Raw genomic sequence first — 14708 nt, 5'->3', positions numbered from 1 at the left:
CTCAGGGACAGCTTCTTGGACGCGGCTTGTTGAGTCACAGTGCGATCATCGCCAGCCTTTGACGCCACCTCTGTTTCTCGAGTAGTCCTCGCGCCAACAGGGTTCACCACAACAACGGGAGATTTGGATCATCATAGATCTCAATTACCTCCTCGATTGCTGGCAGCTAGTGTTGCGTGACTTCAGTAGTCGCCTTCTCCACCTCGGAGAATCACGGATGAAGATTTGAGAGAATCTTTGGCATGCAAAGCAATTTCTGCATACGCCACTGCTTGCGTAGGTCAGTTGCTGTCTCTTTCCATTGGATGTTAATCGTAACGGCCTTAACTTGTCACTGGTGATGTCCTATGTGGAATCATGATTTCCTTAGGTGGATTTTCTACTTGCCTTGTTAGTTGGTAACTGGCATCAAAGTTTATGATTAGCTTGTTAGTTAGGAGAGACAGAACTGCAACTTCAGCAGGTCCAAAATTTCCTTTGATACATTTTGTAAATTGTTCTTGTCGGCTAGCTATGCTAGCCTCAGACGATTTGGTTTTAGATTTTTTAAAAAAAAAGTGACTGAGAGTTAATACGATTTTAGTAGAACACTAGATTCAGATTTTAGTAGAACACTAGATGCAGATTTTAGTGGAACAATGCAGTACTGAAGGTTATCAATTACTTGTGAGCAGAAAAGCATGCCCCAGCCGTTGAAGTTTTAACTGTTTTTATGCTTTCCTGTGTGTTTACAATGCGAATGGTTGATGGCTACCTCTTGCTTTACCAAGTCTAGATCATGGTTGGTTTTGCCTTTCAGAGCTTCATGATCTCTCCCCCCCCCCCCCCCCCCCCCCCCCCCCCCCAGTCCCTAAATTTACTAAACTCTAGCGGTCTAGCCTAGGCAGCAGGCACTGGGAGGAAGGAAGGAAGTGGGGCGGGGCACCCGAGCCATCCATACGTTCATGTATGGAGATTATTGAAAGATTACAGTTCATGCCTAATTAAGGGGGTTTATCTATGATGGACTCACCAAATATACATAAGCTACATTTTCAGAGGGTGTTTACTTTGTGCAGTTAGTAATTTGATGTGTCCTACACCTAAAGCATTCATTCATTGACTTCACATTAAATTGACCTACCGAACTGATCTGAACAAAAGTATTGCAGTTAATTAGGATGGGTGGTCTTACGATTATTTTCTTCTTTGGGTCCAATTTTTAAATATCAAATATGGAAAACTCAGTCGAATCAAATACTTTGTTCTCTATGCTGTTCTTTTTGAACCGCTACATGGTCCTTACAGCTATTTGCTATAATTATGATTTTTAGTTGAGTTTTCTGTATATTAGATGGCGTATAGCTCCAATGAGCTGTCAGTATCCATGAAATACCATGTAAATGCACTTCTTCTGCTCTGAGTCCCCAGTGTATAATGGCAGTATGCTGTTTCTATCTTTGAACAGTTTCTGGTGTTTTAGGAACATATTTTTCACTGAGAAATATTGCAGTAACTATTTCCCTTGAGCTCGAGGCTTTCCTTGAATTACCAGTTGAAATTGATCGGTAATTTCTTTTTCTGTGTAGACTAAGTTGGACGGTTGGGTGTGGTGGGCTGGTTCGGGTTGCATTAGGCAGTTAGGCTAGTACATCGTGAATGTCATTCTGTATCTTCGTATATTGCCCAGGAGAGTTACTTACCGGTTATGACGAACTTCGTTGTGCAATGCTTGGTGATTTAACATTTTCACGTTATAGCTTCATTTAGTTACCTTTGTATTCAATATCAAGTTATCTAAAATTCAAACATCATGAGGTCTTTTATTTTAATATATCTCTCGGGTGCTTTAAATCTTCCTACGAAATGAAAAACTCTAATAAAATCATGAAATTCCAGTAGTTGAGTAGTAGAAGTGCAGAACACTACCCTCTCATGCGGCTCTTCACTATTATACAGACCGCTATCCGCATAGGCTTTGGCTAAAGCACGGCTGGTGGCGTGGAAGCGACAATATCAATATAGACGCTAAGCGACCATACATGAAACAAGAGAATAATAACCTGAGAACGTGTAAAGACCCGTAGCAACGTACAGGCATTTCTACCCGTAAATAAAGAAGGCTATCTTGACATCAAGGACAAATTTGGTATGAATAAGGCTTTGGTAGCTGTTGCTTTATAATAACTTTCATGGGCATCTTTTGACTGTGTTCGAACAATGTAGAAAATTTCAACTACAGGGTAACCAAAGAGAGTCTGATGGAACGGATTAACACTGATATGTGTGCTGCAAGTGTTTCCATTAGCAACGAATGCAGGTACAAAAACTATTTCAGACATTATATCTCGTGTTTATACTCCAAACTGAAAAAGATGAATTTCTTGAGCATTAGAGTTTCATCTGCGCACAATAAAAGTCCAAGGTTTCTTGTTCTCATTAAGGTCCAATTGTGCTAGAATAGCTCACATCTTTTTCAGCTTTTCAGACATGTTACTATCTGTACTCAGGTTCCTAACCGTCCATGGTTCAGCTGACAAGACCATACCTGTAGAAGATGCCTATGAGTTTGCGAAGCTTATACCCAACCATAAACTCCACATCATAGAGGGAGCAAATCATAGCTACACCGCACATCGCAAAGAAGTCGCTGATGCAGTACTGGATTTCATCACGTCAAATGGGTTCTAAGGTATTTAAACTTTGCCATTTGTATTTTTTTTGTAGGTCCAGGTATTCCATATGACAGAAGTTTCCTTTTTGCAATGAAGATAGGGGACAGACACCAATAGATACATGGCCATTACAGACTGTTTAATCCTTGGCTGCACATCTGTGCCCATTATTGTAAGTGAGCGGGACATATTCTTCTCTTCCATTATGGGGGCATCCAGTAAGCAACAAACCTCTGCAAGGTAATAGGTGTGGATTATCTTCTCGACTGATGTCAAACAGCTCTTATAAGACTTTTATGTTGCTAGTATGTGCTTAACGAATACATGTAATGATGTAAATATCAAACTCATGGTAGGACTTCTATGTTGCATTTGTATACTTGATTGATGACTTCCTGTTAGTTTGAGCAGGCTCTACTCCTCCCGATATGTTCAGGAATCAGGATAAGTACATTGCTACTAAGCGTGGACTTGGTCGCAGTTTTTTTTTTGTTTTGCCAAATATTATTTATTGTCTACCGCGTGGTGGTGGTTCAACACAAATAGCACATCAGGACACTGCAACATATGAGTTAATTGTTCAGAATCACTGCAATTAAATCACTGGGGGTTTTTGGTGTTATTTGTTGGACGTTCACCAAGCTATCGCCAAGAACTTGTGGTAACAGCATGGCACTAAAGAACTCCAAATGCAATGATGGTTGGACTGTCAAGAACTTTGGTGTTTCCTGCTACCTGATTCTCACTACAACCTTTTGTAGCAGAGAATAAAAGTCTTTTCGTCGCCGATTCAAATCGTAAAACTCCCGTCAGAATATGTACGGAGAAGAGTTTTGAAGTCATGATCCTAACACGTGCACGAAAAGCTCGTTTAATCCTTGGTTTGCAACTACCCCCAATCTGTACTTGGCAATATGATCTCTGCAGTAATGCAGTGATGCATCGTTTGCACGATGACCGCTTGGCAATGAATGCACACTGATGGGCTTCGGCCCAGCAGCCCAGCGGCCCAGCCGACGAGGACGTGTGTTCTTTGAGCCGAACAAACCCCTTGCAAGGGGACTAAAAAGACCTTAGGTGGCACACTGATTTTTGTGCCTGGATGCGTCCAGATCAGTGCGCCAACGGAATCCATTGATTGTAAGCAAGCAATGGCCAAACGCCATGACACCAATGTCCCAACACAATCCAAGATAACGAATAAAAAGCAAAACCGGTAAGGTGAGTGAGTAGCAGCGTGGAGAGGCATTAAAAAAAAAGAGCTCGAATACCGCGTGTAAATAATCCAAGAAACATGATCTGTATAAGGACTGCTAAGGCCAATCTTAATGGGGAGTTTTATGAGAGTTTCATGACATTAAATTTAATGCCACATCAGCAAAATTGCTAACTTGGCAAGATAATTAATAGAGAGTTTCATCAGACGAGGGAGGAGTTTCATCCCTATAACACTCATCTGGTAGAGTTACCTAGTTCTCAGTCTAGGTAATTGTGCAATGAAACTTCGCAATGACAAAACGAGGACTAATTCATCCGCCAATATATTTTTGGAGGGAGCCAGTAGCTGTGGTGGGGAACGTGCGGCTCTAGCGTGGGATATCCCCTGCCTGCATAGGAAATCAGTCATCACAGGCATGAAATCATTGGTGAAACATATTGCAAAGCACCAACTGCAATAAACAAACGCTGATCAGTTGCGCTTAATCTATACCTCGTTGGATGTGATGCATTCTACTATGGCATCAGAAAGTTCTTTACGATGAGCAGTGTAGCAGTGATTTGCTCCCTCAATGACACGCAGCTTGTGGTTCGGTATAAGCTTCGCAAACTCATATGCATCTTCTACCGGTATGATCTCATCAGCTGAACCATGAATTGTAAAGAACCTGGACAAAGAGTCAAGAATTATTTCTGTGAAGAAGATTTTATGCTCGAACATCAATGAACATAGCCAAAAATGTTATACATGTACTATTTTTTATTCTAGCCAGGTAAGAAAAAGGGAAGATTAAGCCTAAATTAATTTATTTACCTGCATTCTTTGCTGATGGAAAGGCTTGCTGCATGCATATCAGTGTTCAGACGTTCCATCAAGCTCTCTTTGGTTACTCTGTACAAAAACTTTCCTACATTGCAAGAAGCACATGGAAGAGAAACAATAAGCTACAGCTCCCATAAATGATTTGTTTATCATGCAGCCTTGAATATAAAAAGATCAGACATGTTTCCTTACCTGATTTGTTTGTGACATCAATGTAGCCTTCTTTGTTTATTCTATCCATAAATTCTTTGCCTAAGCGCTCTTCAACGCCTTTCTCCAAATTAAATCGACCAGAAAGGTTAACCACCATGGGGACATCATTGTAGATAGAGGCATACAGAACCACCACATCTCCACCTGAGGAAAAACAATAAACTTAACGAAATAATGACTGGTATTTTAAAATTTGCTAGACTATTGAAGGTAATGCCAGAAGGATGGCCAGGTGGCTAGTGGCTACAGCTTGCTTTGGGAGATACAAGGATGAGCCTTTTTATTCTTTCTTGTTTGTTTCAAAGGATAACAGACCCCCTCCTATTAAAGAAGAGTCCTTAACAAACAGAGCCTTGATATGTCCTAACTGATTGCCATTTGATTGCAGCTGCACTTTTCGATTTCTGAAACCTGAGTAATGCGGTGCATGATTATACACAAATATACTGGAGATTTTCTCCACGTATGACCCCTATATTAGATTGCATATGCAAGTTCTTGTTCAAGTGTTCAAGGAATGAACAAATTCTTTTGAGCACTTGGCTAGACAATGATACAAATTCAATTGAGCAGCATAATAACACAAACAATAAATTGCATGATTATAATAAACCAAACTACGATTATAACCCACCTTTGCTGTGACCAACAATAGCTGCTACATCAAAATTCTCCTGGAAAAGATATGAAACAACAGAATGCAGGTCATCAGCCTCCTTCCTGTAGTTACCGTACTGGAATTCACCTTCGCTTTCCCTGAAAAGCATAAGATCAAAGGCATCATATGAAATAAGGGTAAGGTGATGGACCATGGTAGTTCAAAATTGAATAGATTCTGCAAAATAATGCAGTGTACAATACAAATTCAAACAATTGGATGCAACAAAGAATATTAAAACAGGAATTAGTAATATGCACTATGGTTATTTCCCTGAAAAATAACGCAGGTCTAATAAAAAATAATCACAAACCCAAGCAGTAATGTGGTAATACATACAATTAGGAAACTTAGCTAATTTAGTTCAACATTTCCAACCCAAGGCTTCCTTAGAAAATTAAAAGCAATTGATGGAAGGGAGAATCCATTAGTGACTTACCCATTTCCACTGAAATCAAAGCGAAACACACTAATCCCTTGCTTTGTTATTGCAGCTGCAAGATCAACAATGATTCCATCGTCCTGAAAACGAGCACTAAATTTCATTACATCCGTAACAATTGCACATTCCTACAAAAAAAAGTTTAATTCTCTACAGCTAGCATAACGAAACATGTTAATTAACTTGAAAACATGTTAATTAACTTGGCAAGCCATGTCCTCAGAGACGAAAGCCAACTTTTGTTTTTCAGATGATGAATGGCGTACTCGTGTACCTTGGAAGCCGTAAAGCCATGGCAGAGCACTACAACTTTGTTCGAACCCGTGTGGTGCAGCAGGCCCACGAGATTCTCCCCGTGCTTGTTCGTCACCAGTACTCTCTGCTCCGGAGCAGCTGTTCAGAAACCAAACGACATGAATTCAATAATTACGAGGCAGGATATGTTCTACTTCGCCCCCATCTCTACAGCGAAGTGTTACTGGCAATCAGAATTCAGAGCAAGCGGTAGTGATATAAGATCAGGGAAGAGAGGCGTTCACGGGGATTGGACGCGTCTTGGGATGAGCTGAACGGCTCCGCCATGGCTAGCCGCTGGGGAGACCACCGGTCGGGATCGAATCGGAGGAGACCGGTGTTCCCGACGTCGCCAGCCGCAGCAAAGCGGAGTGGGCAGGGGAGAGGAAATCTCTGGGCTCGCGAGTGGAGTGGGTGGGCGACGAATGCCGGGATGCCTACAGCCACCCGCGGATCCGATTCGATGCCAGCGGTTTGGTGTGCGTCGACTGGGAGAGGGATTTGTCTTGCTCGGCATGAACTGCAATCGGGAGTTTGCAGGGCAGCGATTAAAGCCGTCGGATGGGATATTTACTGAATCCCGAGAAAGTTTTCCTCTTATCCAAATTCCAACTCCAACAGATTGATTTTCTCATTTCCCCTCTCTCCCCCTAGAAAATCCCCTTTCACAATTTTTACAATTTTTAAGATGGTTGCTCCAGCAGATCCCTTTCTCCTTTCTCCTTTCCTTCCACCTGACGGCTGGAGAGGCCGACGGGCGGCAGTCGGCGCCTCGGCATATCGGTTATGGTGACAGAATCGGATGGCCAAGATATGTTCTGGCTTTCAAATCATGTGGTAGGAGAGAAGAGAAAAGAAAAGGAGGAGAGGCAAATCCCTTTAGAAAGGAGGGAGGGAGGAAGATAAATGGGTCTAAGAAATGGGAAAGGGAATATGTTGGAGTACGTTTTCTCTCTCTCAATCCCCTATATGGCTGAAAAATGGAAAGGGAAAGGGGTCTGTTGAAGTTGCTCTAATACTTCTAAAATTTCAAATTATAGGTTGTTTTGTCATTTCTATGTTCGTAACTTTTGTTATACACAATATGACACATAAGAAAAGCAATTTGAAACAGATTTGCATATTTGTCCATAGGCAAATCGGATAAGATGATATTGATATTGGTAGATTCATGTAGCACATTTTCATAATATTTAGATAATACCTTGGGTCCAACGGTGCGGTTTTCACGTGGAATAGAGTTACTAAAAGACTACTCGGAGGTCTTTCACGTGGAATATTTAGATAATATCTCTCTTTTTTATGTCTTTATTTATTTATTTTATAAGTTTTTTTTATTTCAGATCCATTTTTTTCGCTTCCACGTGAAGTCAAACTCAGGAGAGACCCTTTCGCAGATAATATCTCTCTTGCACTTTGGACCTTTCGTTTCTTTAGAAAGGCTACCCGGAGGTGCTATATTTAACAAGGATTGTAAGCTGACTGAAGGTGAGATTAATTCTACAAGACTCTCGCCGATGCTAGGGAAACATTTGGAAAACTACATTTTGTAAATGATCTGTCCGGCCTTAACCTCTAGGCAAGGATATCTGACGTATAGATTCGTGATTAATTAGATTACTTTTATCCATAGTATCCATCAGAAACTAAAAGATAGGTCTCAGGCTACAGGTCATGGGTACTAGCCGCTACAAAGGGTTACCAAAGTCTCTTCAGGTCTTGTTCGGTTTGAATGGGGCTGAAGAAGATTGGAGGGGATTAGGAGAGATTAAATCCCCTCCCAATCCTCCTCGATCTCCTTAGAAAGAGAGTTAACTAAATAAGGCCTCAAAGGTACAAGAAAGATCAGCTAGGATTGGTTCCCTTTTCTTGGAGCATTGACTTGATCATACATACTCTCTGTATGTGCTCTAGAGACCCAGCAGCGTAACCATCGCTGCATCGCATTGTGACAAACAATTCCATCTCCCCTCATTCTTGCATAAAGACATAGCGCGAAAAAGAACCAGAGTGGTCGTAAAGCATTGCGGAGCAGATGGGATTTTTCTGATACGCAGGGCGCTATATTCATCCATTGAAAAGTCATGTCTACAACCATCCTACTGAACAGTCTGAGAGGGCATATTCAAGCTCTTCGATGATTTCAACATGTGAACTTGGCTCTTTTCTACTTTCTCGTACCTTGCCTAATGTTCTCCAGGGAACATGTCACAATCAAGGTCAACACTACCTAGGTCTCTACAACTAAAAAATTGACCTAAAAGTAAGTCTGTTTAAGGTGTCTGAGGCACGAAGGGCGATCTGGAAGGAGGCAACGCGGGGGATGCTGTGCTCTAGGGTGGGGTGTTCCCTGCCTGCACAAAGAAATAGCCAGTGGTGAAACAGATTGCAGTAGCACTTATTACCAAGAGAATTACAGGCGAATTGCAGTTTCTCTGTACCTCGTTGGATGTGATGCAGTTTATTACAGCATCACAGAGCTGTTTACGATGAGAAGTATAGCCATGATTTTCTCTCTTAATGACATGCAGCTTGTGGTTCGTTACAAGCCTTGCAAACTCATATGCATCTTCCACAGGTATGATCTTATCAGCTGAACCATGAATTGTGAAGAACCTGGACAGAGAGTCAATCAACAATTTGCATGAGAAAAATTCTGTTCTAGCATATCCATATGCTCAGCCAAACATGCAAGAATAAAACTGGGTTCTGTAAAAGCGCATGATAAATTTAACATGAAAACTGTATGCTGCTGGTTTGCTTTAATTGTTGATTCGCAGGAAGGGAAAATGATGTTTAGATCAATTTCTTAACCTGCATTCCTTGCTGATGGAAAGACTTGCTGCATGCATATCAGTGTTCAACCGTTCCATCAGGCTTTCTTTTGTTACTCTGTACAAAACCTTTCCTACATTGGAATCAAAATCAACAAACGTTCAATAAATATCCATGAAGAGAAATAGGGTACACATATGGAATATATGAGTTGTTAAGAAAGTAGCCATGCATATAAAAGGTCATACATGTTTTCTTACCTGATTCGTTCATGACGTCAGTATAGCCTTCTTTGTTTATTCTATCCATAAATTCTTTGCCTAGACGCTCTTCAATGCCTTTCTCCAAATAAAATTGACCAGAAAGGTTAACAACCATGTGAGCATCGCCGTAGATGGAGGCATATAGAACCACCACACTTCCACCTGAAGGTAAATAAATACAGATTCAATGACTTTTCCAAATTACCTAGATGGTTACAAGGATGGCTGGGTGGGTAGCTACAGCCTGTTTTGGAGATATGGGACTAGAGAGAGCATGCACTTGTTTATTCATTCTTGCTTGTCTCAAATGATATCGAAGACTCTTCCTAGTTCCCACATGAAAACTAACTCGGTAATTCTAACTGAATGCCAGTTGACTGAAGCTACACTTTTTGTTCTGAACTTAAATAATGCTGCAATTGGTTATGCACAAATATGCAGGACAAAAGTCCTCCAAGTTTGACTCCTATACATGTTCTTGTTGAATTTAGCACATTCTTTTAACCTGCTTAATTCAGATATTCAACGGAACAACTTCACAGCAAAAGTAATAAATTGCACAACTATAGCAACTTAACACTAAAGGCGATAACAATCCACCTTTGCTGTGACCAACAATTGCTGTTACATCATACTTCTCCTGGTAAAGATATGAGATTACAGGTCTGAGTTAAAAGTAAAATCTGAAATTGAAGCAGTACTGCAGCAACACTCATAATCAGGAAGCATAAAGGTAGATGCATGATTACACGAGCAAACATACCCATTTCCACTGAAATCAAAGCGAAACGCACTAATCCCTTGCTTTGTCAAGGCAGCTGCAAGATCAATCATGATGCTATCATCCTGAAAAAGAGTTTTACATTGATTGAATCAGGAAACAATATATGTAATCTCCAACCATGTCCTGCAGAGGAAAGGCAAAGCTCTTCTTGTTCAGATGATGACATGTTCATGTACCTTGCAAGCTGCGAAGCCATGGCACAGGACTACAACCTTGTTCGACCCCGCGTGATGCAGCATCCCCACAAGATTCTCGCCATGCTTGTTCGCTAGCACCACTCTCTGTTCCGGAGCGGCTGCTCAGAAACAACATCGAGTCAGCTATTATGAGATAATGTCTATGGCAAATCATTTATTTAAACAACTTTATGTTGTTTTCAGTCAGGTTGCAAGGTCTGCCTTCAGTATTGAAATCTACAACCCCCTCCCTCCAAATTGTAGATCGTTTTACCTTTTTTATATTCATAGATATTATTATGCACATGGACATACACTATATCTAAATGCATAATAATACCTATAAACTAAAAAGACAAAATGACCTACAATTTGGAACTGAGGGAATACTATCTACTTATGGCTATGGGAGTATACGCATATGTATACAGTATACTTCAAACTTGTATAAGGGATCTATGTTTCAGGCTTTCAGCATACCTTTTGAATGAGTTGGCCGCTCCATGTATCAGAAAATCTTGTTTGTATCCGAAATTTTCATATAAGATAACTAATTGGTGAACATTTGCTGACCAATCGAACTCGTTAGCTAAACAAAATATTAACTTGACCTTAATCTTTAGAGATAAACTTTCAGTCTTGATGAAATCCAAACCTCCAACTCTTTACCCTAACAACCTTCAATTCAACAATTAGAATTTCGGACATATACTAGTTAGTTTTTTTTCCAGTTTCTTTTCTGTTGCCTAGTTATTACCTCCCAGGGCTATAATCTTTTTTTTTTCTTCTGCTCTGTTAACAAAAACACACATGTCAGGGGTTGTTCATTCAAAAAAGAACATTCAGTCGATAAAGAACTTGTGAAAACTTATTGAGTAGTAAAAATTTTTGGACTTGAATTCAAATCTTTTGACTAATGGTCATTCCTTTCTTTTAGATGGAAAATAGATCCCACTAACGATTGACACATAAACAAATGCTGAAGCTAAAACAGAAGCAAATCTTGCTCCTGATCCTACCATAAACATGGGATCACGTGACATCGTGGCATCGAGCTTCCTTAAAGCTGCTAGGAGTCCACTGTTTTCGTGGAAGGGTCGATGATAATTGATAAGCAGATAGTACCCTTTTCTTCTCTCTTTTTCAATCCTTATACAACACCTCATGTCAATAAAACTGAATGAAAATAGAATAGCAGGACGGGATGGCAATTCCCACTAACAGGACTGGCAAGGTGACAGAATTTCTCACATCTGAGTTAGAGACCATGATAAAAACGAGTTCAACGCCCAGTCAACAAGGACGCAACATTGGACCGAAGAAGCAGACTCAGTGATTTCAAAGACTCTGTAATCCAGGAAATATGACCCAAACAGTTGAATAGCTGAACTCATCTTACATATGAATAGCAGTGCATAACTAGATGAAGCCAATAACAGCAGTTCAAGTAGACAAAAAAAAACGTTTTGCAGCAGCAACAAGTTTCTTGGAAAACATCTCCCGAGTAGCCCTGGTCACGAACTCACGATAAGTTCTCATCAGAACAAAACTGTTTCCTGACGACTGGAACCACTCAGATCTTTTCGTTGTCAAATGAAGATAAGTGACAGTACAAAAAAAAATGCTACCATTGTGCCAGCTACAAAGGCAAGTAGTTTTAGAGCATGTCCTCACTGGACTGCAGTTGCAGAAAAAAAAATTCAAGACCAGCAGGACAGCAGATGCAATCATCACAAACGAGGGAGAGACTCTGCACGAATGAACTCCTTGAGAAGAGCTTTCTCCTCATTGATCTTGTTTTTCTCAGAGGAATCACGTGGTTTGATCTTCCGCATCTCCTCCAGCATCCATTTGAACATGTGCCGCTGCTCATCTTCAGATAGTGGTGGGAGAACCCTTTTGGGTGCAGGTGCAGGTGCAGGTGCAGGTGCAGGTGCAGGAGCAGGATCTGCAGCCTTCGCAGTTGCACTTGCTGGGGATGACAATGCTGCAACAGCAGCAGATGCAGCGGCAGCCTCAGCATTTTTCTTGTCCTGGTCTCTTTTGTAGGTCTTGGCAAAAACATAAACTGCATGGAAAGTGGATGTTAACTTACTGCAGCATGCGAACATACACAAGGTAAAAAAAGAGTTCTACATGCATTTTGCAATAGCTTTCAGCACCGCATAGTCAACAATACAATGGTTACAAACATATGTGACTGGCATGCCTACATGGTACTCTAATGATAGTGTGGCAGGCATGCCTACATCAATTAACAGATCAAATGTTAGATAGCTTAGTTTTTTTCGCATGCCTTAATCAGTAGTACTTCCATGCATTTGTGCAGTGAGTGATGCAAGCATGGAAACAACAGTTAAAGATTAAGTGGGTGACAAAAAAAACCACAGTAATATTAGTATCGACCGCATATCAAGTTCAAATTTTAGCTGATGTAAATGGTTTTGCGCTGTGTGCCCATGTATATCTGTTAGATCCTGATGTGCGCCTTACAGTACTTTCCTTCTTTAAAAAATGATAATAAACCAAATATACAAAAATAATAATACATCCTATCTTATGTGAACTCCATGAATCTGCTCACCTTAATCCACAGTACAGGTTAAATCAAGCTGGTGATTGTCAACCTGGCACATACCCAGATGACTAGCCATCAAACAGAGTTGTGAATACACTATATCATGCCTTTTGAACTCCTAGAATGTCACTTGCAAATATGGTTATTACATAGCGACAGATAAGGGGCTGAGATTCTGTAGTCACCCACTGTGCCCTAAGTGGAGTTCACTTGGTCTATCCCATCAGTTTCCTACTAAACAGGAGCATGCACCACCTACTACGTGTGGGACCATTTTTTTCTAGAAATTCCCTACCACTGCAGAAGCATTCCATCTAAATTGTAAATGGCCATGATCAAATTCTATGTTGATTTCAACCACCGCCACCTCCATAATAGCATGTCTACACTGGTACCGATAAATTCCAAGCAATGAGTACATCCATCACTAAGTTCATTTAACAATCAGTCTGGGAACTCTTTTGCCTATCCTTCTGTTTGGCAATTTAATATAGAGAATTTTATACTAAGTGCAGTTCGTTGAAAAGTCCAATACATGCCTTATTTTCACCCTCTGAATAATTCTTTACCTCTGACACAATACAGAAAAATGCATATTTCCACAATATAACCATTCACATCTTACCAGGTAAACATATCCCTTTGACATCTAGTACAGCACAAGATAGACTGACCCACACCCGTTTTCCATCAACTACAAAACTAACCACGACATGCCAGGTCATCCAACCCTACCATTTATACAAGTGAAATGCCACATCTTTCCATGAAAACACCAGGACCAAACTGAGGTGACCTAGTCACAACCATCAATGCCATGGCTAAAACTACAAGCATGGTTGGCTTCTAATTATTTTTATCATTAAATCACTAATATTTACTGCAAATCGACTAATATTTACTGCAAATCTACCATATGTGATCTTTCTCGAGCATAATCTACACAGGAAGGGCCGCAGAACCCTAGGAGACACATATCGCAGCTTAAAATCGAATCAAACGAACTGTAGCGAGTACATCGAGCACAAGAGTGAAAATGGGAGAGATCGGTCGGTCTGGGGTTTCCTCTCTCTCACCTCCGATGAAGACGTTGGTGGCGAGGAGGAAGGGGAAGATGCGGCGCATGAAGACTCCCTTCGCCGCCGAAGGCGCCTGCGGCGGCGCGGCAGGGTCGGGCTTGCCGCCGGTGGCCATCGCGACGGGCCGAGGGAGGGAAGATCGATGACGGCCCGGGGAGGCGGGGACGGCGGCGGCGAGACGATTGCGCGGACCACTGATGAAGATTTAACTTTTGACTCTTTTACCCTCTTCCCTTGCCGTTCAAATCCCTTCGTCACAATCATTTGCTCAAATCATTTGCTCGATAATAAGACCTTGTTTTAATAAACTCACCCCCTCACAATCTATATGAATTGAATTGAATTAAAAAATTAGCTCCCAATACCTAGCGTTCAAGCTATTGTTTTTTAGAAAAAAAAATTGGAAGGGATGGTAAGACCATTAGGTTCAAACCGGCCGAAATTTTAGCTAATTTTTTGAAATTTTCATTTTTTGACTAAATTTGAAAATCTATTCAAATTCTATAAAAAAATACTAAAAGTGCCCATATGTCAATTTACCGTTGGATACATAGTGGACTGAGGTTCACCGGTTTTGCCAAAATTCAAAACCCGACCCAAACAAAGATCTTAGGAGAACATTCACCAAAAGAAAAGGAGACATTAACACGCATGTTTCTACGGGAGGACACATATTTTTGAACCATCCATATTGTTAGCAATACAGGTTTGGTCATTCTCCATTAATATGAGTTACTCTTCAGGTAAGGTG

General features: G+C 40.8%; 3 protein-coding genes across 3 annotated transcripts; all 3 read right to left on the bottom strand.

The window, feature by feature from the left end:
- Window positions 1-3954: 3954 nt before the first annotated feature.
- LOC117858739 (uncharacterized) lies at window positions 3955-6851 on the bottom strand. The gene is made up of 8 exons (XM_034741864.2): window positions 6548-6851; window positions 6283-6401; window positions 6006-6088; window positions 5543-5664; window positions 4888-5052; window positions 4687-4780; window positions 4366-4540; window positions 3955-4261 (listed from the first exon to the last, which is right to left on the bottom strand). The coding sequence occupies exons 1-8, from the start codon at window positions 6588-6590 to the stop codon at window positions 4241-4243; spliced, it is 822 nt and encodes a 273-aa protein (XP_034597755.1). The 5' UTR covers window positions 6591-6851; the 3' UTR covers window positions 3955-4240.
- Window positions 6852-8635: 1784 nt separating this feature from the next.
- On the bottom strand, window positions 8636-10805 carry LOC117856438 (uncharacterized). Its single transcript, XM_072293981.1, has 7 exons — window positions 10781-10805; window positions 10301-10419; window positions 10053-10186; window positions 9941-10005; window positions 9338-9502; window positions 9117-9210; window positions 8636-8918 (listed from the first exon to the last, which is right to left on the bottom strand). Exons 1-7 carry the CDS (start codon window positions 10803-10805, stop codon window positions 8636-8638), a joined length of 885 nt encoding a protein of 294 aa, XP_072150082.1.
- Window positions 10806-11650: 845 nt separating this feature from the next.
- On the bottom strand, window positions 11651-14188 carry LOC117858270 (uncharacterized). Its single transcript, XM_034741311.2, has 2 exons — window positions 13955-14188; window positions 11651-12368 (listed from the first exon to the last, which is right to left on the bottom strand). The coding sequence occupies exons 1-2, from the start codon at window positions 14070-14072 to the stop codon at window positions 12031-12033; spliced, it is 456 nt and encodes a 151-aa protein (XP_034597202.1). The 5' UTR covers window positions 14073-14188; the 3' UTR covers window positions 11651-12030.
- Between the last annotated feature and the right edge of the window lie 520 nt (window positions 14189-14708).

Source organism: Setaria viridis, chromosome 5 (genome assembly GCF_005286985.2).
Source record: "Setaria viridis chromosome 5, Setaria_viridis_v4.0, whole genome shotgun sequence".
In the NCBI taxonomy this organism is placed as follows: Eukaryota; Viridiplantae; Streptophyta; class Magnoliopsida; order Poales; family Poaceae; genus Setaria; species Setaria viridis.
The sequence above is the reverse complement of the archived record's forward strand: the minus strand, read 5'-3'. Positions and strand labels throughout refer to the sequence as shown.

Bases quoted from the DNA above. Each gene is read 5' to 3' on its own strand.
- LOC117856438 (XM_072293981.1), bottom strand. From the start codon at position 10,805: ATGGAGCGGCCAACTCATTCAAAAG. The intron at 10,006-10,052 runs GTGTTGCTGCAG...CTTTTAACTCAG, and splicing joins TTTATGCTTCCTGATTATGA to ACCTGTAATCTCATATCTTT. The intron at 8,919-9,116 runs GTTAAGAAATTG...CTCTCTGTCCAG, and splicing joins TCCATCAGCAAGGAATGCAG to GTTCTTCACAATTCATGGTT.
- LOC117858270 (XM_034741311.2), bottom strand. From the start codon at position 14,072: ATGGCCACCGGCGGCAAGCCCGACCCTGCCGCGCCGCCGCAGGCGCCT. The intron at 12,369-13,954 runs GTGAGAGAGAGG...CTTTCCATGCAG, and splicing joins CACCAACGTCTTCATCGGAG to TTTATGTTTTTGCCAAGACC.
- LOC117858739 (XM_034741864.2), bottom strand. From the start codon at position 6,590: ATGGCGGAGCCGTTCAGCTCATCCCAAGACGCGTCCAATCCCC. The intron at 5,053-5,542 runs GTGGGTTATAAT...GTTTTTCCTCAG, and splicing joins TATTGTTGGTCACAGCAAAG to GTGGAGATGTGGTGGTTCTG. The intron at 4,781-4,887 runs GTAAGGAAACAT...CTTGCAATGTAG, and splicing joins TGATGTCACAAACAAATCAG to GAAAGTTTTTGTACAGAGTA.